At 38.0% G+C, this 27,367-nt stretch overlaps 1 protein-coding gene across 2 annotated transcripts in view; it reads right to left on the bottom strand.

Moving 5' to 3' along the window:
- Positions 1–27,367, bottom strand: part of LOC105258371 (eukaryotic translation initiation factor 5B) — a 35,952-nt gene that overhangs the window by 8,086 nt on the left and 499 nt on the right. Inside the window, exons 3-16 of one of the 2 annotated variants that reach the window (XM_025414783.1) lie at positions 26,645–27,067; positions 25,162–25,514; positions 24,864–25,053; positions 24,377–24,709; positions 24,091–24,294; positions 23,535–23,971; positions 23,230–23,447; positions 22,945–23,147; positions 22,593–22,858; positions 22,370–22,451; positions 22,042–22,223; positions 11,294–11,370; positions 10,849–11,056; positions 10,616–10,711 (exon numbers count right to left, since the gene is read on the bottom strand). In XM_025414783.1, the coding sequence (XP_025270568.1) occupies positions 10,616–10,711; positions 10,849–11,056; positions 11,294–11,370; positions 22,042–22,223; positions 22,370–22,451; positions 22,593–22,858; positions 22,945–23,147; positions 23,230–23,447; positions 23,535–23,971; positions 24,091–24,294; positions 24,377–24,709; positions 24,864–25,053; positions 25,162–25,514; positions 26,645–26,678 (2,883 nt within the window). In that variant the 5' untranslated portion in view covers positions 26,679–27,067. Of the gene's footprint in view, positions 1–10,615; positions 10,712–10,848; positions 11,057–11,293; positions 11,371–22,041; positions 22,224–22,369; positions 22,452–22,592; positions 22,859–22,944; positions 23,148–23,229; positions 23,448–23,534; positions 23,972–24,090; positions 24,295–24,376; positions 24,730–24,863; positions 25,054–25,161; positions 25,515–26,644; positions 27,068–27,367 lie in introns of those variants that run through there. The other variant, XM_025414784.1, reaches the window with a different exon arrangement.

Below are 27,367 nucleotides of genomic sequence, written 5' to 3' on the forward strand. Positions count from 1 at the left end.
AGACGACACGAGGATCTCTCTCGCGCGCTGCGTCACGTGGGCGAGGAAGAGCCCTGCGGGGTCGGGCGATGGCGACGACCAAGATCAAACGGAAAAGCGTGCACATGCCTTATCTCCCTCCTCCCCGCTCGCCTTCCGATGCTAAACTATCTAACTGTTCGTGCCGACACCCACTCGTCCATTGCAGTTTCTCCGATAAGCTCTTGCTCGTACCATTACATGTGCTTATTGATATGTTCATTTCATTTGACATATACGTCAATGGCTTTTACGACTTTGCATCTGGCTGCACGTGCAAAGTCGATAACTTTGAAATTACCCGAATCTCTCAAAGAATTTTATGTTAAAAAGTGATGCGCGAGAGAGAAAGATATTAATTTTTTTATATAGTATTAATAATGTTACGTGTTAATTTAAAGCAACACTAGTCTAATCTAATCACGAGTTAATCATTTACGGATTAGTTTGCTATTATCACAAAAAGTAGTTGATACAAAATACACCTTTCACGAAAATAAAATCTTGAAAATTGCATTTTTTTTCCATCAGATGAGTCGATATACGGTCGCGATGAAAGTTCTCAGTTGAATAAATAATTCTAAGAATAGTTTGCGAATAAAAAATCCAAAAATGTAGCGGGAAAATAATTCCTACAAAAAATTAAAACGTTGCAGGGAGATAATTTGAAGACAACCTAGAAATTATACCTAAAGCAATGAAAGAAGAGAGGAATTCCTAGAAAGAAGTATAGCGAGCCTCGACCTTGGCACAAAAGTGTGCACGCTATTCGAAGGCCGATCCTTTCTCGGCGCAAAATGGGAATTTACAGAGATGCAACTGCATCGCCTAACCGAAGGGCTTAGCTGCGTTCTGCGAAAATCATTAGATTACATAAGCTGCGTCCATCTATGTGCGTATGTGTGTGTGTCACGTCACCGTAAGCTCCACATGGTGATGCAAAATTATTATCTACGACACGCGTATTCAAATTTGATGGAATTATTCCGCAAGAGATACGGCTTTCGCAACTTGATTGTAATGGGTGTACATACAATGATACATGTATAATTGCATGTGTATGTGTGTAAGCGTTATGTTCGAGATGGGCGTGATGAAGAAATATTAATACTAAACGTTTCTGTATCGCGATCTAATATATTTGCGCACATATTGCCCTCGCAAAATATTTACATTGCAACTTTTGCGCATAACTTAATCATATGTATATACGTATAATTCTATATAACGTTATATCAAAGACACAAACATTTAATTTCTCATTCCTTCCATATAAAATTAATATTAAATTATTTTCGCGTATTATACGCGTGTTCTAAAAAGGTATGTCAAAAATTTAAGGAGATATTCCTCACACCTAAAGGATGAAAAAATGTTATATGGATATAGGTGCGGAAATGCTTATTTCAAGAGTTAAAATACTGTTGAAAATATTGTTAGCTGTATTACTTACACAAGGAAAAGGATTAATTATTGTAGACGACAATCGTTTAATTAGGCTTATTTACATTTAGTTTTAATGCGACCTTGAGTATGTTACAATAAATGTTGAAAATGTTCACCATTTTCCTGAATACAAGCAATGACACGTCGACGATCCGATAGACTTTTTATTTGTGAGGACATTTAAAGACAATTGTACATGCTACACCAGTGCGTGATATTCAAGATCTTCGTGACCGTATAACTACAGGTTGCCAGACAATCCGCTGTACGCCAGGCATTTTTGAACGTGTCCGTGAATCGATGCGTTGACGTGTCACTGCTTGTATTCAGGAAAATGGTGAACATTTTCAACATTTATTGTAACATACTCAAGGTCGCATTAAAACCAAGTGTAAATAAGGCTAATTAAACGATTGTCGTCTACATAATTAATCCTAAATTTTTCCTTGTGTAAGTAATACAGCTAACAGTATTTTCAACATAACTCCTGAAATAAACATTTCCGCACCTATGTCCATATAACATTTTTTCATCCTTCAGGTGTGAGGAATATCTCCTTAAATTTTTGACATACCTTTTTGGAATGTCCTCTATATTATATGTAACATTTTCGTATATCTCAGTATGATTATATTCTAATTTCTTTGTCATCTATTGTATCGATATATAACCATGTGAAAATTTAGGAAATATTATTGACAAAAAAACGTGCGACCCTCGCTTCCTTATCGGAATTATAATATCATGTGAAATATTTACATATAACTTCTTTTCTGACTAATTATAATATGTATTTCTTTGTCATCTGTCATGGATAGATATTGTCAGCTACCCGCATACAAGAGACATTTACATAATGAAAGAATATTTATTCAAAACTTCAATTTCCATACATTTCAGATGTTTCTGATAAATATCGGAATTATATTCGCAGGTTTAATATTTACACGTAGCTATAGCTCGAATCTTCCTTTGTAATTTTCTTTTATCTATGCGGATGTCTAATTTACATGGGTTATACACCATCGTAAATATCGATGCTGCAAAGCACGGAGTCCTCCATATTTCTCTGCAAATCGGAATTATTTTCGCGGGTGCAATATTTACGCGCGGCTTTCGCGGCTCGGCTATAGCGTATACGTGGCCATATTTCTCGCGAGTGTGTGCGACAAGATATAGATGGAACGAGGGGGAGGAGGAATCGTTCTTGGCATACTAGATAGCAGACGCGGCGTGTCGCGAGGCGAGGCGAGGCGAGGGGAGACGAGGTAAGGAGGAGAGAGACGCGGCGCGTCTCGCCGAGAGCGCGCGCGCGAGACGGGAACCGGAAGTCTATTTTCGTGGTCCGCACCAATTTAGAAGGCTTTATAGTTCGTGTGCGACGAGAGTTAGCGGCTCTAACCGTGCGCGTCGTCGGCGCTTTTGGACGCCCTTAATCGAGATTCGCGCCGCGTCCTCCGCGTCTTCCGCGAGACAAGCCAAAGACGTTGAAATTTTGCCGAATCGAAAACTCGAATTGCAATCGGCGATCGAGGAGGGAAATGCGTTATCGTCATCTTTAAAAAGCTAGAGGAAAAAAAGATGCGTAAAAAATGAAAAGATTATTAAGAAAATGAAAGAAATATAAAAAGTATGTTAAAAAGAAAGAAGATTAAAATTTTACCGATCAAATAGTTACATCATACAGCGCATTTCAAACTATAAAAAGTTTTCATTATAATAATACAATATAATTAATAAAATGAATGGAAATAAAATATTACATATTTATTTCACGTATAATTTTGTTGCAATTTTTCGCGACCCTCTCGGAATAAAATGGGCAAAACCAAGCTAGACAAAATTATACTTTGATCTCTCTTAAACGCTCTTTCGCTCGCATACTATATAACATTCTATGGACATAATCTATGTGTCTTCCACGTGCCGAAGTTATTTACCGCTGCAATGTTTTTTATCGTCGTTGGCAGAATTATCGCAAGCTCGGGTAAAACGATCCCGTCGACATTGGAAACCTCGTATCCGGCCACTTCCCTCTTCCTCTCTCTTCCTCCCCGTTCTGACTTCCGTTCTACTCTAGCAACTCTTTCCTCTAGTCCCACGCCTTTCTTTCCTTCATAGCGACGACCAAATGACAATTTTTATGTTGACAAAGCACGTTTGTAAAATCAATATTGTAAATGCGTGATTCACGATGCTAATTATTTCGAAATATTTGTAATCAATTTCACGTAAATATACACCTATATACTTTTACAAAGTTATAAACTGCATTTTATAATTAAAGCTAATTTTGCAAATTAACTGAAAAATATGACTTTACATTTCCTGCATTAAAATATATTTCTATTAATTTTTTTTACTTTTTTCTTGATTATTCAAAAAATATACAGATACCTCAGTTGAAAAAGATTTATTTTAAGCTAACAAAAAAAAAACTGCCACTAAAAAGCAAGGCCGGAAATGGAACATATTTCTTTATATAATTTGGCAAAATAAAAATGTATAAAGTATATACATATATATATATATATATACATATATATATATATATATATATATATATATATATATATGGTATATATATCGATAATTTACTTCTTGGAGATAATAATTGAAAAATTCTTCCGCACGAGGCAAAGGAAGCTTGAACATAAAACAGGGTATATAAAGAAGGATAGACGGAAGCGATATTTAGAACGGGATAGATAGGAAGGAAGAGAAAGAGAGAGGCGGCATTTAGAGTTCGAAGGAAAGAGAAAGAGATGTTATATATAGACTGCGGAAGTGTGCGTATGTGTGTACGCGTAGTACGATAGCGCACAAACGCATTCACACGGCGACCACATCCCGTCTTTCGGTCTTCCGGCCCTGTCAGTAGCTTTCGTGGAAACGCCTCTGGCTTCCTTCCGGCCGTTTATCACTCGTTAGACGGACGGGCGAGCGAACCCTCTCCAAGTTCCGAATGCGGACGACACGAAACGCTCGTCCTTTCACAAGGATACCGGCTCGGTTCCCCGTGGTAGTGGTAAAGGGAGAGCGTGGTGTACAAATGCCAAGAATAAGCGGCACACAGTATCCTTTGGTATGTGCCGACCGGCCGTTTTTAAGCTTTGGGACGGTCCTTTGCGGTTAACTCGACACATCCGGTTCCGATCGATGCTGTCGGAATTATGAGATACCCGACAAAGTATTTAAGATAGATAGAGAAAAAAAGAGAGAGATATCTTGTCTTTATCTTACACATTATATATACTTTTCTTCTTTTCAAAGAATCAAGTCGCATCAATTTTATTATTCCTTTGTTCCCTCTTTATCGCTCTTTGTCAATCGATATTATTACATTTAAAAAAAAATGGATGTATCATTTATTTATTTACACTCATTTTTACATACTGAAAGCATTCTAAATTCGCCACTTTTGACCATTGCAGAATAATAATATCGATCTATAAAAGGATTCGGAAAAAAATGTTTGCTTCTTTATAGACTCGATAATCAAGAGGTGATGCAATAAAAACATGTACGTTTTCTATTCTCGAACGATTCGCGACAAGAGAGGAGGGAATAAAGTCGGGAAGGATAATTTTCGTGCGTAGGAGCCCCCTCTTTCTCATACTTGAGAGAATAACAACCGCGTGCATCGCGGACAATTGCGAAACGTCTCTCAATAGAGAGATATCCTCCCGGCTTGAAATTCCTATCCGCCGCGAATTCGACGCGCCAAGAAGAAGGAAGAGGAAGCAAGAAGGGGAAGAAGGAGGGACGGGGGGAGAGGGACGGTGGGCGGGGAGAAAGGAAGAATGGTTACCAGCGCCTTTCCGGCGGAAGAGGACTCGTGTGCACCGAAGCGTCTCCAGTTCCTGTCGCTCACCCACACGAGCTGGATATAATTTCACAAATGAAATTATTCTAATCTCAGGATATACATATATTCCTCGACACTTATGATTGACGCCCAAATATAGGACGAAATATAGAAGTGTTTTTCGACGCAAAAACAATATCCGAGCTATAAAACAACAGGTCGATCGAAAAGGAAGAGATCTCATGGAATTATAAAATCGTGCGTTGAACTCGCGGCAATTTTTTTTTATAAATATATATTATAAATTCTATCCGTCTCCGTCCACGAGACAGGGTATGGTTGTGAAGCATCGTATTAGAGATGGAGAATCGCGCTCGACGTTGATCGTGTTTCTCGCGCCACGATAGCGTGTTGTTGAACTTGCTACGATAAAGGGCTTCCGCCTCTCTTTCTCGCTCTCTATATCTCTCTCTCTTTTTCTTTCCACTTTTTCCACCTCGCTCCTCCTCGAGTTCCCAACTTTCGCTTTATAAGGATGACATTGATGAACGAAGGGACAGCGTCTTTAACACCGTCATTACATCCGGCTTCAATTTCGATCCATTTTCATTTTTATATCTAAACGATGAGTATTTACCATGTATACGATTAATGTCTCAAGATTTAATAATTTTAACAATTTCCAGTTATAAGATGTGTAGATACATTTATATAAAATGTTTTTAATTAAAACATCAAGGCAGAGAAACGTACTAATTTCTTAAACATTATTTCTTCCCAAGAGCTTCTGTAAAATAAGACTTTAGAAAGTAGCTCTCTGAAAGTACTTTTTTTGAATTCTTAAAATTTAATCGCGTAAGATTATCTACAACCATCGTTTCCAAAGCTAGAATTTTAAGATGTATCTTACATAATATATGAATTTTTTATCGACAAACATGTTTCATGTAAATTACTGATAAAATGCATCCATTTCGTTGGCACTCTATTATGCTCCAACGGACGTGGGTCCGCTGTTGTCACTTAACAGCCTGATAAAGAGGAAGCAGAAGAAAATGGACAAGTTGCGCGATACACACGGTCAGAGCGAGGATCGCAAAGAAGAAGAAGAAGAAGAAGAAGAAGAAGAAGAAGAAGAAGAAGAAGAAGAAGAAGAAGAAGAGACGATGCTTTACTCAGCGGAGGTTATTTCCGCCAGAAGCATCCAATCGTGAAAAGCGCCGAGATCTATTCTCCGAGCGAGCAGCGAGAAATAGAAAGAGAGAGGAGGGGAGAAGGAAAAGAGAGAAAGAGAGAGAGAGAGAGAGAGAGCATCAAAAGTGTGGCGCTATCGCGACTCCACTAGGGTCATCGGGCCGAGCAGAACCCGTCACAGAATGAACGAACGAACGAATGAACGAAGCAACGATCGATCGATCAGTCGGCGGAAAGAGAGGAAAATGCGAAGGATAACGGAGAAGAGGGGAAAAAGGAAACGGCAAGAAAATGGCAGGCCGAAAGAATCCGCCGGATTTCCGCTCGGCGTTAAAGCCGCCTATCAAGAATCGCCGCGTTGCGCAACGCTTATAGCCCATGTCGATGTGTACGTGTCTCTACGTAACGTATGTTGTGTGCATAGCGCGCACCCGATAACGCACGATACGAGCCGCGAGAGGGGAAGCGAATAAATTAATAGATGGGTTACGCGCGGTTTCTCCAGGGGCTCTCTAGGCTCTTTCTTTCTCGCGGCGCATACGCGACGTTGAAATAAATTTCAAGAGAAGAGCGATACGTAAGGCGTTATGTAACGCGATCGATAGTCATCAGAGCGCGACGCTATCAGTATTCTACTGAATTTATTAAGAATCCAGTCTACTCTAGCGATAGAAAAAATTGGATTTTTAGAAATTTGTTGGAAATTGATATTTTTGAGATATCGAACTTGATTAGAATTTTAAAAAATTAATATTTAACATGTGTAATCTTTAGAATGATTAGAAATAAATCTATATTATTATGTTTAATCTTTAATTAAAAAATTTCAAAATTGAATATCTAATTTTTTAAATATACTACTTTATCATGTATCTCAATTTCTTCTAATTCTAATGACATTAGATTTATCCCAAAAATATTCTATGAAATAAAACTAAATGATCTTTTTTATTTCAGACAATTACACGGAAACAGCATGTCACATTGTCAAACTGTGCATTTTTGCAGAACACGCAAAGTTTATGCTTTTAAATATCAGAAATAAAAATGTGAAATATCAAAAAGATCAACCTGTAAGATTCTCTAAAAAAAATCCTAAAGCTCATCCATTTTTCATATCGCTAAAATAGACTAGGCCTTTAAGGCGATTACGAAAAACTCGCGCAACAGCATCTGAATATGTACAAAGACCACATGTTTCACAATTTATTTTAAATCCAACGACTTGCGCAAGAATTTCCACCTTGATTTAAATATACAAATCACAAATATGTGAAATATCAAAAAGATCAATCTCTAACATTCTCCAAAAAAATCTTAAAAATCATCCATTTTTCATATCGCTAGAATAGACTAGGCTCTTAAGGCATTTACGAGAAACTCGCGCAACAGCATCTGAATAAATAAGTACAAAGCTCACATGTTTCATAATTTATTTTAAATCCAACGACTTGCGCAATTTCCACCTTGATTTAAATATATAACGCATCTTGTGCAATTTAAAAAGAGAAAGAATAGAACATCGATAACGCGAAGAAATTCGCAAAGAGTCGCAAACGATGCGATCGTCGGGCAAAATTTGCTCTGGAACACGCGTAGATCTTCGTGCGAGAGTTTCTCGCAATTGCTTCTCGTCGAATAATGCATCGCGAGCTGAAAATCCGCTCGATGCTTGCGAGCTCACGTGTCGTATCGACCTCACGTTCTTCCGCCCGGCGTATTTAAACCGCTTCCTTTCGCGGAGAGATATCGACGCGTTCCTCATCGCCGACGACGACGACGACGACGACGACGACGAGACACATCCGGTCGTCTTCGATTGTTCGACAAAGCAAGAGTCCAGACGCAAACTGACCTGCGTTAACTCGAGTTTCGTGAGACTCGACATACGCTCGGGATAATCATCAGGTCATCGGGAACGCGTTTGGGCGGAAATAACTTTCATGGTGAATTTCGAGTTTTTCTTGGCCGGTCGTTTTGTCTGCGAAAATCCGTATTTTTTTTACGTTTCCTTGCCAAAGCTTTTACTTGGCAACAACTGAACACGTGCGTACAAAACAGAGTTTTGTAGAATTGAAAACTTCAGCCGATTCTGTTTTGAGAGTCTTGAAAAGATTTAAAAATTATTCTAAGGATACATAAGCTTCGTTGTAAAGTCTCGTATTCTAAAGAAAGAAACCAGAGGAGTAAAAAATACCTGAACTTCTTCCACAATGTTCCCATAATACTATTTCCATAATACTATTGTAAATTGCAATATATTTTCTTGAAAACGATCTCGGTAGAAAGTAAAGAATCTTCTTTTCTCGCTTGATTCGCATAAAAATAAATTAAAATCAACAAGGCTCGCTCTCTATTCGTGATCAAATTCTCCAGTTTACGCAAAATCTGAGAAAAATTTAAGAAAAATTTCAAGTCACTTATTTATAAGACAACTCGTTACGCTCGCCTCTCGACACCGGACGTGTCGAAAAATGTGTCGGGTGTTCGAAATTCGCGAATCACTCGAGAATGTTGCGCAAAAAAATCATAAATTCATTCCTAGCGAGGCGTATCGTCCGCCAGAAAATGTTGAGAAATCTCGTCAAGAGGCTGGGCGCGCGAGAGTTTCGAAGGAGTTCCGAGGAGTCCCTCTCGATGTCCCGCGGAGAATATCGCGTGGGCCCGGGATACGTGGTCGGAGCCGCTTTCTATATCGTCGGAGCGCAAGGGCTCGGAATGCCCGTCGTCTCCCTTTGCGCGCAATTTGACGCGCGATCTCGCGACTCCTACGAATCCAGGATTACATGCCGCGCAACATCGCGCGCCGATTCAACTTTCACGGGGAGAGAGATATTTACCGAGAGATTGCCGAGGCATACCCATACATGTAGTGTGAGTGATAAATATAAAATTGATAAAGTGTTTCAAAAATGTTGTAACATATAATGAAAAAGAGAGATGGAGAGAGAGAGAAGAAAAAACTGCAAGCATATAGAAAGATTCTTTCCAGGTTTTGTCATCGAGAGAAGTAATAAGCAATACGTCTTTTACCTAAAGAAAATAAATAAATGTCGAAAAGGGTTAAGAAACGATCGCACGCGGAGGTGAATCGAGCCGAGCCGCGCGTTAAATCATTGATCGCGGAGCGCGTGGGTGCGTCATCGCGACGCTGGTGGGAGAATACATTTCGGATTTTTGTCCGTCGAGAATTTGCGTGCCGCTAATGGCATCGCCAACGCCTACGGGATTCGAGGCTAGGCAACCTGCAACGCGTTTCGCGCGCGCTACCGCGTAAGGCGAGGCCAGAGAGACCAGAGAGGCCAGAGAGGCCGGCCGCTGGTCGCTACCCACCCGATCCCTCCTACGGGAAGGAACGAGACGGAGAGAGGAAAGAGGGAATCGAAAAAAGAAGGACGAATTCTCTCTCTTTCTCCCCCTCGCTCGACCGGATCCAGAGCGAGAGAGCGAGAATGCCGGCCGGTCCGGAGCGAGTTTACATGTCGGCCCGATCGATCGGCTAAATCGTCGACTGAATCGCCGTATTTCCGCCGAACGAGTTCACCTACGCGTACGCCGATAGTTCTCGGTTACCGCTCTCCGGCTCCGATCCTCGAGACCGGTCCGAGTCCTCCGAGTACTGGCTCTCGTGTGCGTTTTTGTCTCCGTTTCTCTCTCCGTCTCCCTCTCTCTCTTTTCCGTTCATTCATCCGTTCTGGATGCACGAATTCAGTTTTCGCCGCAGGCCTTCGACGCCAACTTTTTCATCGATCTCTCCGGCGATTATATATCCGAGACATCATTATTTTGTATTCGACAATTCGTAGATAATAACAAAAATAATTTTGAAGTATTTGCAATCTCTTACTCTCCCTTAAATAAATTTCTCTAGAATAATTTCTTTTGGTTAGAAAATGTTGCGCTTCGAAATATTATGGCATTAATATAAAAACCGTACAGAGATATTAAAAACATCGCTCTACGTACTCGAATTTGTCGACTCGTTAAAATACAGTAATATTATTTAATTTTCATCCGCGACATATGAAGATTACTCGATATTCATATTTTAATGATGCAAATGATACGAGCGATAGGCGCACGTTGCGATTCGCGATTAGACTTGAAGAGATGAAGAGAAAAAGAAGACTGAATATAAAGTCAACTCACGTCTTTGCTCGGGACGCAGAGTGGCGTTCCTTCTTTGACGATTCCAGCCTCGACCATCACGCCCATCACGATCGGATCCCTCGAGTTGAATACGTACTGAAATACAAATTGTACGGATCTCCGTTAAAAAGTTTGCAATTTCAGACATCGCCGACGACAAATCGGTGAATATTTGGTATAAATGTTGTTCGCTTATCGCGCTCTTTTGCCAAAAAGCAAACGCGTATACGCACCTGCGGCAGAATCTTTAGCTTGCACGGGAACACAGCAATGTGCTTGTTCTCGTCTCGCTTGCGTTGCTTCAGTTCTTCCCTGTAGTTGGTGAATTTGTCGAACAAGTGATAAATAATGTCCGCCTGGAAGATCTTCACACCTTGCGCGTCTGCCAGTTCCTGCGCATCCTTTTCGATTTTCACGTCAAACGCGAGGATCGTAGCATATCTGTGAACAAATTAAATGGCGATTATCGATTAAACGCAACTTGCAATTGGCTAGCGAAAAAAATGTTCTCAGAAACTTGAAATGTCATCAGAATTCGACAATTTCTTCTTCTCATATTAGAAAAAAATATTAAAGAAAACTTTCACGAATCGTTATTTTCATTCTCAATTTGATAATAAAAGTGTCGAAAAAAATATTTATATTATTTTTATTCTGGAATACTCCAAGTGTACTTACTGGCTATCGTGTTCCAGCATAATAGAGGCTTTCATGACATCTTTCTTGACAACCGGGCCGATACGAATTCCAGAGTACTAGGAACAAAGATAAAAATATCATTAGCGAAAGAGAGATATTGTTAAATGTAATAAGATGAAACGGCATCCTGAGCAAGCGAGCGCGATTTGTCATTACGCAAGTCGCTCCGATTTCGCTCGACAGCGTGCAATGGCTGTCATCTTGGCAACGTTATTACATAGTTTCTTGCGTTACGTTATTTCGCACATTGTTACATAACGGAACGGGGGAAGGAACGATTGCCGTAACAATCTAACGGCCGGAGCCGCGCGTCGCGGACGATTTTACACTTGTGTCATCTCCTTATCTCTGTGCGAATCAGTTTTCAGACAATGTGACGTTTCATCGCGTCATTATTCACGCAAAAAGGATCCTACAATCCGTTTCCTCGGAAGTGGAATGATCGTTCCGAGAGATAAACGGATCGGTCGATGGGTTTCGTTTTGCGAATCGCTATGCCAGCTACCGGGAGCGAATCTCCGGAATCATTGCCACCGAGAAACCACCACGGATCCCGCGGGTCTAGGCAAAAATAACCAGTGACGCATGCATGTCGCCCGGATTCGGACCGTACGAGACGGGACGACACGCGCGACGCAACACGTTGAAATAAACGCGCGGCACGATGCAAACAAGCCGTTCCGCGGCTTTACCGAGAAAAGCCGCTTCGCGGCCTCGGTCGGAGAAGCGCCGCGATAGAGTCCAAACCGAATCAAATCATAAATTGAACGAGCGTCTTGATTTTTTACGAGACATGTAAGAAGCTCCGTAATATATCTCGAAATGAAAAAGCCATTCAAAAATCTGCCTCTGAAAAAAATTCCCCCCTTTATATTATTTTATATATTTAAATTCCTCGATTCTTTTTTAAATCAACGACACTCTATTAATAATTATATTTATTGCACATGTAAAAACTTTGGTTTACTCCTGAAAAGTATACGTACATGAATTCAAAATAGCATCACTGATGGGAGGGAATAAAGATATATTAATGCAGTTAATAAGAATAAATAAAAATAATCTGAAAATTTATACATTTTTAATCGCAAATTTTATTCAGAGGACGAATGATCCAGAGTTGATATTTAATGATTCTGCGAGTAATAATATCGACACACATATACATATTAATATAATTTCAGCGACAATTTATCATGTAATTCGATAGAAAGACTGTCTTAATAAGATATATTTCATGGTCATAAATAAACACTTTCAATATGTCTCGCTGAATAGATGTAAAGAAATTAATTGAGAGTGTGTACATATGAATATATTTCCGATAAGTGCCAGATTATATTGCAAATATTACACTTAATCTCAATCAATCGCCATATGACGCGAATCTTCCTTATAATTACACTCGTGCGTCTGTTTTCCGGTTATGAAACGGTCGTAATCAGCTGTTGATATAGCCAATGTATATAAAATGATACTCGATATACGAGATTAATTGCTCAGTTAAGAACTGCGATCAAATTTAAACATAGTACAAGTACAGTATAATTCTTAAATTTTTTATCTCGCTCTTCGTCTCTCTTACTTTCTTTCGATCTTGTCTGATCGTTCGCTAATCTCTGATACACAAATAACATTATTACATATAAACTTTCCTTTTGAACATTAAACATTCTATACTAAGATATGTATTAATAATATTGATATTTAACAATCTTAAAATGTAATAAAGTTTATACAATTTATTACATTTCGAAGAATGTTGCAAGTGTAGATAATTTATTTTTTTTTCTATAAATAATTCTTCTAATTTCTTCTCTTCTTTTTTCGCGCGTGATAATAAACTTTCGTGGAATTTATTAATATTTTAAAGTTTAGAAAGAGAAGTTTATAATGATATCACGTTTCACATACGTTCGTCTTTCTCACTTCCTCCACGCGCACCCTCGTGAACCGCATCCTTCACGATTGTAACGATAATTATTCTCGCAGGTATACAGACCGTGCAAATGGTAGCTCCTATTTATGGGCCAATTCTTGAGCCGGTATAATCAGGCGGTTAATAGGCAGGCAATCAAGAAGAAGTGAAAATACAGACAAACGAATGAACGGATGAACAAATGAGTGGAAAATGATATGTTCTCAAGGATTTCCGAGATATCGAAAAATTACATTGATTGGAGAATAATTATGCATACTATAGAATTTTATTAGCACGTTTTAATATTACAATTAATATAAAGAATTTTTAAACAAGTATGTATCAATAAATATGATGAAACAAAAATATGTAGCTAAAAATAAAAAATATAATATAAAAAAACTTGGCATTATAATAAGAATAACAATAAATTATATAATAACATAAATTACAATTAATAATGAAAAGTTATTATTAATATTTTTATATATATTGAAAAAAATTAAAATACAAATTAAAATATATTTTTTCCACAATGGCGTCAAATTTTCTTTGCATTTAATTTTTTCATCACACTTGATGCATTATCTTTATTGATACACATTATGATGCCTTTAAAAATTCTTTATTAGTGAATATATTTTTTACACTTGTAAAAAATCGAAAAAATATATCGATCTTTTTGTGATCTCCTCCGGAAGACCAGAAGCCCTTATTCTGGAGCAAAACGATAATAATGACGTATAAGAATCTTTTATTTGGAATTTTCTAATATTTTTTTTCATAGAACACGTAAAACAAAAATAAAGACATTTTTGTAAGGTATGTAAAGTGAATACGCTATCGATTGAACTTATTAAGAATTTGATCTTGATCGGTCCAACCGTTATTGATATCCAATAATCTAAAGTAGTCACACAACTTGGCCGTTCGATCGTGTCGTATAGACACACGATCCGCCTTGCTGTTGCTGCGCGCAACTTGGCGCGAGACACTACCATGTCTCTTGATAAGTGTGTTTTAGAACTTCCGGTGCGCGTCGCATTCCGATCCTGACATCAGATATATATATATCGTCAATTTGCGTCGGTTCTATTTATTACAAGGATATGTACGTAGTTGTATATTCGTCAAGTGTCAAAGCTAAAAAACAAGGCAACGTATACGCCCACAAATTTTTATATTAATACAATACTAAAATAACTTGAACATTTTTAGATAGTAATAATTAATTAAAATAAAACGTGTTCGCGGTAATATATTATTCGATTGATATATCTTTGTAATTTTTCTTTCTAATAACGCTTATGATAATTGCAACCAATTTTGAGACAATGTATTCGAAGAGAAATTTTTATGCAAACGAAAATCAAATTCAACAAACAATTATTTCTTTTGGAAATAATTGTAATTTATCAGTACGAGATTACTTATCCCGATATTCTTCTTCGTGCGCTATCAAAATTCATAGCAAGTCGCAAATTGACGATACTCGGCTCTGGAAGAACGGATGCTCTCAAAGGGAGGGAAAAGGGAAAGAAAGGGGGAGGAGAGGGCAAGAGGCGAGAGGGGTGCCGCCGGTGGTGGAAAAAAATTGAGCGCGGGAGAAAGACGGAGAGACGCGCAAACGAGATGGGGAAAGGGAGAAGAAGAGGGACCTAATACGACGAGAAAAAAGGCGGACACGGCAGATGTTGCCGGCGAAAGAAACGCCGCTGGTATAAGCGAGAGGAAGTTGGGAGGAAGAGTAAGACGGTGAGGAAGCGGGGCGGGAGGAGAGCGGCGCGCGGTACAGGGGGAGAGGGGGACGAAGAGAGGTGGGATTCGGTCGGGAGACCGGGGCGAGGGGGTGTGCTTCCGGCATTTAAAACCAGCCGTCAGAGCACGGATCCTCTTTAGCCTCTCGTCGTAACTGCGGCACGCTGCGCCGAAGAAGGAAACGCTAATTTATTAAACTCGCCTCCCATTCTGCTCCTCCTGCATATCCTGCCCGTGCGCGCGCGCACGATTAGCGTCACCGAAGGACAAGCGCGTTTTGCGCCTCTCGCAATTTTGGCGATGCGCCTTTTCTTTTCTTTTTTTTTTTTCTTACACGGAGACTACCGCGGTTATGCGGCCATGCGCTGATGCGAGAGACGCATCCCGTAAGCAGCGAATGATCCAAGTAAACCGCAATGTCCCAGCTAAACGTCAAAATCTCAAGACGGCTAATCATTTTTGAATGAGTAAAAAAAAAATGCTTAGATGATTATATAATTGTCGAGCTTAGAAATGACTGAGAGCATTTATTCCTCGGGTAATTCAAAGTACGTATAAAAATCTTAATCTCCCTCTCAGTTAATTATTACAGACGAGCGGAAAAATTGGAAAATGATAACTTTTCTCGATAAAAAGGTTTATTGCGAAAAAGTCGTCTCTCCTTCCATGAAGATCGAAGAAGCCGAGATTAAACAACATGTCGTGTGTCAGCACGTGTAGACGTATAATCTTGAGTTATAAAGCTCGATCGAGTTAATCGAGATTCGCGTCTAACGCGTTAACGCGCATCTCTCCTCTCTCGATCGCCTGGCGAAAAAGGCGGCCGCGAAGCGCACGCGGCGGAGCGTGCACGGGGCGTCCACGCATCCGCTCCCATGTCCCCGGCCCCGGCGCATGCAGGCCGCGCTCGTATTGCCGCGGTTAGAAACAATGCGAGGAAACGAGCCATCTTTTCCTGCTGCACCGCACCGGCGCGGAAGAGGAGCGAGTGCAAGCCGCGCGTTGCGTTTCCGCCCGCCCGTGACGCGAACGATCGACGACGCAGGTAGGTAGGTAGGTAGGTAGGTAGGTAGGTAGGTAGGTAGGTTGGTAGGTAGGTAGGTAGGTAGGTAGGTAGGTAGGTAGGTAGGTAGGTAGGTAGGTAGGTAGGTAGGTAGGTAGGTAGGTAGGTAGGTAGGTAGGTAGGTAGGTAGGTAGGTAGGTAGGTAGGTAGGTAGGTAGGTAGGTAGGTAGGTAGGTAGGTAGGTAGGTAGGTAGGTAGGTAGGTAGGTAGGTAGGTAGGTAGGTAGGTAGGTAGGTAGGTAGGTAGGTAGGTAGGTAGGTAGGTAGGTAGGTAGGTAGGTAGGTAGGTAGGTAGGTATAGGTAGGTAGGTAGGTAGGTAGGTAGGTAGGTAGGTAGGTAGGTAGGTAGGTGGAGGTAGGTAGGTAGGGGTAGGTAGGTAGGTAGGTAGGTAGGTAGGTAGGTAGGTAGGTAGGTAGGTAGGTAGTAGGTAGGTAGGTAGGTAGGTAGGTAGGTAGGTAGGTAGGTAGGTAGGTAGGTAGGTAGGGTAGGTAGGTAGGTAGGTAGGTAGGTAGGTAGGTAGGTAGGTAGGTAGGTAGGGGGGGGTGGGGGGGGGGTAGGTAGGTAGGGTAGGTAGGTAGGTAGGGTAGGTAGGTAGGTAGGTGGTAGGTAGGTAGGTAGGTAGGTAGGTAGGTAGGTAGGTAGGTAGGTAGGTAGGTAGGTAGGTAGGTAGGTAGGTAGGTAGGTAGGTAGGTAGGTAGGTAGGTAGGTAGGTAGGTATAGGTAGGTAGGTAGGTGGTAGGTAGGTAGGTAGGTAGGTAGGTAGGTAGGTAGGTAGGTTAGGTAGGTAGGTAGGTAGGTAGGTAGGTAGGTAGGTAGGTAGGTGGTAGGTAGGTAGGTAGGTAGGTAGGTAGGTAGGTAGGTAGGTAGGTAGGTAGGTAGGTAGGTTAGGTAGGTAGGTAGGTAGGTAGGTAGGTAGGTATAGGTAGGTAGGTAGGTAGGTAGGTAGGTAGGTAGGTAGGTAGGTAGGTTAGGTAGGTAGGTAGGTAGGTAGGTAGGTAGGTAGGTAGGTAGGTAGGTAGGGGTAGGTAGGTAGGTAGGTAGGTAGGTAGGTAGGTAGGTAGGTAGGGGGGGGGGGGGGGGGGGGGGGGTGGTAGGTAGGTAGGTAGGTAGGTAGGTAGGTAGGTAGGTAGGTAGGTTAGGTAGGTAGGTAGGTAGGTAGGTTAGGTAGGTAGGTAGGTATAGGTAGGTAGGTAGGTAGGGTAGGTAGGTAGGTAGGTAGGTAGGTAGGTAGGTAGGTAGGTAGGTAGGTAGGTAGGTAGGTAGGTAGGTAGGTAGGTAGGTAGGTAGGTAGGTAGGTAGGTAGGTAGGTAGGTAGGTAGGTAGGTAGGTAGGTAGGTAGGTAGGTAGGTAGATAGGTAGATAGGTAGGTAGGTAGGTAGGTAGGTGGGTAGATGGGTAGGTAGGTAGGAGGTAGGTAGAGACCAGCGTTTCTGTACCGGCCAGATGCTGCGAAGTTTCAAATACAGAATAGCCCGAGGAATCCCTTCCGTCGTCGAAAATCCCCGTGGTGACGAGCCGTAAAAGTTGAGTTTTCCTATTGTGTAAGAATTCTGTAACAAGAATTCCAACACTCGCCAAACGTTTGAAACTCGAGTTTAAATTCCACGAAAGTATAAAGTTTCATTTGAGGGAACAATGAGACACTGTCATTCACTTTGCGAAATGTTGTTTGTTAATAAAAGTGGAAGAAGTGGAGGGAAGAAAACGAAAAGTATCTTCGAAACTTGCCAAAAGTTTCGGTTTGCCATCGGGTCCGTAGAAAGGTCAGACGTCGCGTGATACAAAGGACTGATGGCAAAGATGAAGAAGTTCGTCCGAACGGATAATTTGTAGAAGGAACGAACCAAGAGAGAAGACGAAGAGTGGAGCAGGCGTATCGTCGCGGAGCGGAAGTCCTAATTACCGGATTGTGTAATTTGTTAGACGCGAACGATAGGCGCGATTATGAAAATGCATTATTCTCGTTTCGAGGGAACCCATTTCTCGATGCATAACCGGCGTGTAAAGAAACCGCTGTCGTGCCGAGCATTCGGAAACAATGCGAGGAAGCGAACCATCTTTTCCTGTTGTGCTCGCATTGAAACGTAGCCGAGAAAGGCGGACTCCGTCCGCTCGTGACGACGCGAGGCGCGCTCCGACTCCGACGAGAGCTTTCGAGAGAAGACGCACACCGAATAAACTCGACCGCGCCAGACAAATGTACAGGGTGGCGCGCAAAAAAGTACCTCGACGTATTAATATCGATGTATTGGCAGGAGAATACTTTCGGCCAATTAATATATATATTTATACCATACGTTTGTAATTAATATATATCTAATAATATTCTTCGTAACATTAACAAGCAGTTTTATCAACGCGTAATCTCTCATTTTGCTCTGGGTCGCTACAAGTTTGACAGTTTCAATTTAATAAAATTTAATAAAATATAATAATAAAATATTTAATAAAATATTGATAATAAATTTAATTATGTAATAATTTAATTATTATTAAATCTTTAATTATGCAAACCGCACATCTGATTGACATATTCATCGATATCTTACGCAGCTTCGGAAATGATATCAATGAGTAGGTATTGCTACACAATCGCGTCAACAACATCTATTATATAATGATTTTGATAATCACGAAGTGCCATAAGAAGAACTCGTTGCTCGAACGAGTCTGTTGTTTGTTTTCGATCATTGGTACAGGCTACGCGCAGTCGCACCTGTCTCGCGAACGTATGTCTGCAAGTTGGCAATCGTCAATCATATGCACGTTCCAAGAAGAGCACGTAATGTCCCGATTAAACTATATATTCTGATCCCATTCGCCTAAACGTGACGAGGACAGGAAGACGAGCCCGATAAGAATCGTCGATTCAACGGCGCTATTCGCGTCATTTAATAACGACGAGAGCGCGATACGTTGTTTACATTGGTAACAAGTCTGGAGCTGCTTATAAAATCGCGCCTTGAAAAACAATTTCAGGACTAATCGAAAATATTTTTAATCTTTTACATTGATTCTCCTTTATGTTAATCATTGAATCAAAAATCATTTTATTGTCGTAACATGCGTTGGCAAAATAATATAAAAATATTATTAGCTTTAATTTATTTATTTATATTAATATCAAATATTAATATTGAATAACTTGCAAATCTCCAATAATTTTTTTTTATAAAATACTTCTTTAAAAATAAACTTCTTTAAAAATATTCTTGAACTTCTTTAAAAATATTTTTATATTCTAATTTATTAAAAATAATTTCTTGTTTTTAAATAAATAAATAAATATTATATATTGAAAATAATCCAATTATTTGACATAAGAACTAGGCATGTAAAGTTAATAATGAAGAAACGCGCAAAAATGCGTGCTTTTAATTTCGCGGATTATTCAACGATTATAAAATTATAGAGATACACCTCTATCTCTACACGTTATTCAAATAAATCGATTAAAAAATAGATTTTTAAAAATTTTAAAAATATTTTCATTTCGTCAACCATGGGGCCGCTATTTATTCATCGGCGCCTGTCCTAAAACTGCTACGATTTCTGAATCGTTCGGTCGGTCGACCGGTCAGTCTGTCCGTTCATCCGTCGATCCATCCACCCACCGTGCCTGCGCCGAGTGTGGGCAGTTTCCTGTACGTTGTGCGTGATCACGTATCCTTTTTTCCAGCCTACACACGTCCGCGAGCGCGAGCTTCCATATTGGCAAAAGCGAGGTGTTTCCAGAGAAAGAGAGAGAGAGAGAGAGATAGACTGATAGATAAAGGAATAGATAGATAAATTGATAAATATATAGAAATAAGAGAGATAAAAGAGAAAGAGAGAAAGATAGGAAAAAAAACATCATTGTCACGCATGTGTGTTGCGTGAGTTTAACCCTCTCCGCCTCTTTTCCCTCACGATTCTGGTCGCACTGTGATACCTCGATTCTCTCTCCCTCTCTCCCACCCCCCCCTTTCGCACCATGAAACGTGTTCCGTATGCACGTGAGGAAGTAGAGAGGGAAGGAGAGAGAAAGAGAGAGAGAGAGAGAGAAACAAAGCTGGGGAGAGAGGAGAGGGGAAGACAGGCGATCGTGCGTGCGTGTCTCTCGCGTGTGCGTGCGATAAAACTGACGTCATGGAGCCACGTGATGGTACGATACGGTGGGGAGAACCCATTCATAACCTGAGCAAGGACAGGCTTAAGGCCGTTTCGGACGGTGTGTTACCTCCGCGAGAGCTCCAAGATGACAGGAAGTTTTTATCGTGCTCTCTCTCTCTCTCTCTTTCTCCATTTCTGTCCCCCTTCTCCTCTTTTACCTCTCTTTCTTTATATATGGCACCGCAAAAAAATATTTTTGGACGGACATGCGAGTAATACCAGCCACGACTGGCAAAACGTATATAACGTACACACTTATATATACATGTATATATTTTACACACGCTATACGTATGTATGTATGTATGCATTATAGATTTCTGGCGGAATTGTCCCTACTATTACGTTCATTGTATCGTAGTCGCAGCTTGTTATGAATGATATCTCGGTTCTGAGAGATAACGGGACATTTTTGTCATTCCTCTTTCGCTTCCCATATAAATATATGTATATAAGTTTGTCTAAGAACAAATATGCGTATCGCAATTTCATCACGTATCAATGTTGGATGATTTTATAGTTTTCTCGGAAATAATATAATCCGCGCGATATTTATTTATCCAAATATTAATGTAAATTAATAATTCGCAAACGTTTGATGTAAACCAAATAATTTCATCATATTATCAGCGAAAGAAAATTTACGTTCGTACAATCGTACAATTGTGCATAGCGTACTAATTGTAATAACGTACTAATTGTAAAGTAAAATGGCAACACACGTTTTTTAAATATTATTTAAAATATTTGCTTTAGAAAAAATTCAAAAAATACATTCAAGGATGGCGAATTTTTTGTCAATATGTGACATATGTATAAGACACCCTATAGAAGGCTATGAGGCGTGCCCACGGTTGAACAGCGCGGCTGATAGCACGATGGATCACGAGTACAAGCACCGTATGCGACCAATGAGCCGTATCCTGCTAAACTGTTAAGAAGGAAGTGGTTCGTTGCTGCTGCTGTTGCTGCTGTTCTCTCTCCATCTGTCTATCTATCTAGCTACTGATCTATCTGTCTGTCTGTCCGTTCGTTTTTCCTACATATCTACACGCGCTTAATCAGATATATGTATATGTCCGTTTTATTTATTTATATAATTGCAAGTCTGGCTTTTTTTCTCGAGATTTTGAAATCTTTTACACGTTTGCATTAAATGCAGAAGGAGAATCACACTATTCCCTTAATATTATAAATTACAATATTATAAATTAATATTATAAATTACAAAAAATGTAATTGTAAATGGAAACATAATTATAAAACTTATAAAAAATCTAATTGCAGAAACATTTTATTTTTATAGAATTATAGAAATATATATTGCTCATATATTTATACATGCAGATAAATTTGACACTTAAAAATATCTTGACCTTTGATAAAATTAATATCGAAATAACGATGAGTTTTATTTGCTAGAGAGAAGTAGACTAAATATATTTAATAAAAGAAATATTTCTATATATATCAAAAAAGAATATTTTTTATATAAGTTTATATTTTATGTTTTAAATTTATTTTATATATATATATATATATATATATATATATACATATATATATATATATATATATATATATATATATATATATAATGTATATGTATGTGTATTTGTGTGTATACATGTATATGTATAAAATAATATCAACAATGAATTTAGTTATTACTAGAATTAATATTACTCGACATAAGCGATTATACGCAATAATAATTATATCATTCTTTTTCGATCAGTATTATATATAATACACGAGTGTATGTCTCTCGCTCTCTTGTATTATAATAAAAAAATAATTTTCAAATAGGTTGATATACTTAAAGGTACTCACCGGTATTTTACTGCTCTTCAAAAAGTCTAGTAATGCTTCAAGAGCTCCCAAAGTTGATGCCTGAACATAAACCCCTCGTTCGGCTAACCGTATATTTCCAAGAGCACTAGTTAATTCCTTTGCTATTTCTTCTTTTAATACATCCACTTCATCTGGCTTTTGTGCAACTTGCAAATTTAATCCTGTACACAAATATTAAATCGTATTACTTAATTTTTCGGATATAAAAACAAATACAAATACATTTTTGCATTATAATTATCAAAAAATTCAAATAATAATGATTATTAATAATCATTATTAATAATCACAAAAGTAAGTTGCATACCAGCAATGGCTTTCTCCAAGTCCTTTGCAGCAATTTTTATTCCTTGAGCTGCTTTGACTTCGCGATGTTCAATGTAAGCACTCTGTGGAACGAAAAACATGTATATAAAATAGAATAATTATATTTCAATAAGATATACAAAAATATAAAAACAAGAAACAATAATTGTAATGGCATTTCGCTATTTGAAGTGTATATGCAAAATGTAATTTTGATGAATTACCTTAACTCTTAATTCCTTTAATGGTTGTGGCATAAGAAGCGAGCGAATTTGCGTTACAATAGGCCCATCTGTCCCAGCAATAATAACTGTATCACCTTCTTTTAATATTCCATTGACTAGAATACAGTCTATTGTAGTGCCGAGTCCAGGCAATGCTTTAACCTCCAATACAGTAGCCTGAAGTTCTTCGCTGTACATCAATCTCTTAGCTAGAGGACCCTGACAGGCATCGACTATTAACGCCAGTAGATTACCCATGCCTTCGCCTGCATATCATGATACAATGAGATAAAAAATCACTTCAATTCTTTCATGCTGTTTTATGTTGCAATATGTATAATTTATTCTATACCTGTTATAGCACTAGTAGGAACTAATGATACATAATTCCTAGGATCTGGATTCTCATAATACAATGCCGCATTGAGACCTTGTTCAGCAAACTGTACAATTACTTCCTTTGATCGCTTTTCAAATTCTCGCTGAGTATTAGGTGCTTGATTCTTTACTATATCTTGAACATCTTTACGGCTCATAGTTTGCCAATCGTATAACCTGAGAAGATTAAATTATAATTTTATATTTGTAAATTGCAGATTATTTAATTGCAAATCGATTACTTAATATGAAAAATTACCTGTCAATTTTATTAAGAGCAACAACAAAAGGACATTTTTTTGTTTTTAATAAATTGATACTCTCTAGAGTTTGTGGTTCCAATCCATGCATAATATCTACAACTAAAATTGCTATATCGCAAAGAGAAGACCCTCTGCTCCTGAGGTTACTAAATGATTCGTGACCAGGCGTATCTATGATCAAGAGACCAGGAATTTTAAATTTCTTATCAGCAAACTGAAAACAAAAGAGAAAACGATATATGTTGTAATATATTTAGAAAATTTTAATATTTCACGACTCGGATCTAAAGTAAATACTTACGCCTTTTACATGCTTTGTCGAATCTTGGATAGCTTCAATCGGTACATTAGTAGCACCGATTTGTTGAGTTATACCACCAGCTTCTCCATCCTGTACATTCGTTCTCCTAAGTTTATCTAGAATTTTGGTTTTGCCAGTATCTACATGGCCTAAGACACAGACTACGGCAGCTCTCAGATTATCCAAAGATTTCTTCTTTTCAGCTTCTATACGACGATTTTGAATTCGTTCTTTCGCACGTTCCTTTTTACGTGCGGCATCTGGCACTCTATCCTCTACCTCACTGTCTTGTTCAGTATCTTCTTCAGATTCAGATTCACTCCCACTTTCGCTTTCTATTTCACTTTCGGAAGATTCTTTCTTTTCCGATTCAGTCGATACTTTTCGAACAGTTTCTTCTGCTGTTTCGGGTATCTTGAGGATATCGTCCGATTTATCTAAATTTAAATAATATAACTCTTAATCATTCTAATTATTATACAAGTATAATTATATGACGATTGTGTGTGTGTGTGTGTATGTGTGCATATATAATGTATATATATTATTATAATACCTTCATCTTCCTGTTCATCTTCAGTGGTATCAGCATCCCATGAATCCTTGACGTCATCTTCTTCCTTCCTTTCCTCGTTTACTTCTTTTACTGGTTCATCTATAATTTCTACTTGCACTTGAGCTGCTGGTGTCTCAACTTTTTCTTCTTCTTTCTTCTCTATACTACTTTGTTGTTTCATTTTGTTTGGCCTGACTCGAGTTCCTAAAAATAATTCAATGATTAATATAATGACTTTATACATGTAATATAAATATATTTCCTATATATGCATTTTGCGAAATACCTGGTCTAGGCTTTTTTTCTCCTACATCTGGCAAGTCAAGACCCTGAGCTTTAAGCGCTTCAATCATCGCTTGTGCTCTAGCTCTGTCCTGCTTTTGTTTTGTAGTTAAAAACTTTCCTTCTGCCTTGAGTCTCTCTTTTCGTTGTTTTTCTTTCAATTTCTTCTTCTCTTTACGCTCCTGTTCAAGTCGTAATTGTTCCAGTCTTGCTTGCTCTCGTAATTCCTCTTGCCGTATCCTTTCCTCTTCCTCGCGTTTTAATCTTTCTTCCTCTTCTTTCAATTTCCTTAAAGCCTCTTGCATAGCAGCAATAGTTTTCTTCCCAGGACCTTTGCCTGTTACAAAATCCCCTCTGCTATGTTAGAAGAATAATTATATAAATATAAAAATATTATATATTTATATAATAATTAATATATTATTATATAAATATATATATATATTTATATATACATATATATATATATATTATTAAATCAATCCAATTACCTTTCTCTTTCTCTTTAGTTTCTTCCTTGGCTTTTTTCTTTTTTTTCTTTGAACCCTCTTCTGGTTCAACATCACCATCAGCTTCCACATTGTCCTGCTTCTTTTCAGATACCACTTTATCATTTTTTTTCTCATCAAAGGCTGTAGCTTCACCATTCTCTGCATTCTTGTTAACGTCCTTAGAAATTTCCTATTGTAATGGAAGTTAAATAATACAATTTCAATAGCATTAAAAAAAATATTTTATAAAATAAAATTTGTGAAACATTTATAAATAATTTATATATTGCTTACTTACAACTTTCTTTTGAGCTAATTTTTTTTGCTTTTCCCTTTCTTTCTTTTCCTTTTTCTTTTGCGCCGCTGTTTTTACAGTACTAACTTCAGTGTCCATATTAGTATCATTTAATTCTGGTTCTATTATATTATTGTCTGTAGTTTCATCTTTAATATCATCCTTTTCAACCTTTTCCTTCTTCTTATCCTTTTTCCCTTTTTTCTTTTTATCTTCATCATTAATCTTTTGTTCATTTGATTCCGACTTGTCTTCAATTTTATTGTCATCAACTGATTTCTCTCCAGAATATTCCAGTGCCAACTCTGCCAATACTTGTTCAATGTCTTCGTCACTATCATTGCGCTTTCTTCTAGCTATTGATATAAATCACGCACATTATTTTTTATATCGATAACCATTGAGCTAAATTACAAAAAATTAAATTTATTGTACAGCATATATATATATATATATATATATATATATATATAATATATATATAACAATAGATTGGAATAAAATTACAATTTGATAAATTGATTTAAAAAATTTTCTCAAAGGTTGTAGTAAAAACTACAATTTTTAAAGTAGTTTTTTAAATCAGTTTACTTTTGCAGGCGAGGAAATGAAATTTTAGTTGAATGAAAGATCCATGTATATAAATATAGCAGAGAAAAAAAAAAGAAAATAAAGAATTAAGATAAAACTGTTTCGTTATGTAAAGTATCTATAAAATATTGACGATACATTATTACAGATGTCAATTTAATAAGTATAAAGATAGTGCACAAAAATATAATTCTTCATACAAATACAAAACTTAATATATTACGATATAATAATTTATAATTAAATACTTTTACTTAGCGATATATATCATTTAAAAACTTCAACAGGAATAATAAATTTAAAAGTTTTAAGGTATTCAAATAAGCAAAAAATTGATTACGAAATTTTAAATTAAAATAAAGTACACATACAGCTATAATAATTATAAAATTGAAACAATTTAGAGGTCACCAACTTTCACTACCCATCAAGAATGAGTAACTTTCACTTGCGATATAATTAATTAACTGACAGACTGACCCATATATTGCAGAAAGTTCAATCAATTTATAAAACTTGTCTACATTCTCGTGCATAGTTTGAATTATACTGTTACCTAACTTCAGACAATATTAGAATGAGTCAAGGATTTTTGTTACAAAAATTAGCGCCGATAATTTTTTCTGCTTCGCTCGATTGTATCGCATAGATACCGATATGAAACACATCGAATATCATAATCGTAGCCATATGTTGCATCGAAAAGAAAAAAAGTTAATAAAATCTGTATGTAACACGAACATGTTTGCGTTGAGGTTAGGTAGCAGACGACATTTGCCACATCGGAAAAAAAAAGAGCGTACATATGTTAATTCACTACGCACGTTCGTTGGACGAAACAATATCCCCGGGACGATATTCGCATCGCCTCGAGGATATTGTCGATTTAACTAACCTTTCTTGCCCTTTTTCGGCTGAGATTCCTGCATGTTGGCTCGCTGTGGCAGACGATTGCTCTGTTCAGCTTTATACCGACTCTTTTACCCCACGTTCTGATAGACTGTCTCGGCGATTGGATTCACCGAAGCGTTCGCTGGAGCTTTGCGGGCAGTCGAATTAGTATGCGTGCTGCTGCGAACAAGTCATGCGGCGTCAAAAGCGCGTGTAGAATTTCTCATATGCGTGCTCGATGCTCGATCTCTCCAAAACAGGGCGGTACACAGTTGACGGTGCGCGCAACTACAAACATGTGGGCTATTGTAATCAACCGTAAAGGTGTCTTTGGACATATGACAGATGGCAGCATCGAGCATCGAGCGTCTGCGCAGAAAACCATTACCGGTACCATTGCGCAGATTTAGAACGAATTCGAGTTCACCTACAAAAATAGTTGTACATTATTTGTCGTACATATAATTTAATCAATTATAATATTTATTATTAGTAGAATAAAAAGTTTAAGACTGTAAATTAATGGTGACCGAATATTAATCCTTAATGTAATGATGATTTAAAATTTCATTTTCATACTTGACATATAAATTCCACAAGAAAATACCAAATTTATTATCTATAAAACAATATTACAAAATATTTCTAACCTAGAGATATATAAAATAGATCTGTGTATGTTACAAAAAGCATGCAAGAAAATTAATTCTTAATGTTTGGTTAGATT

This window comes from Camponotus floridanus, unplaced genomic scaffold, assembly GCF_003227725.1.
Source record: "Camponotus floridanus strain SB8 unplaced genomic scaffold, Cflo_v7.5 scaffold9, whole genome shotgun sequence".
Taxonomy (NCBI): domain Eukaryota; kingdom Metazoa; phylum Arthropoda; class Insecta; order Hymenoptera; family Formicidae; genus Camponotus; species Camponotus floridanus.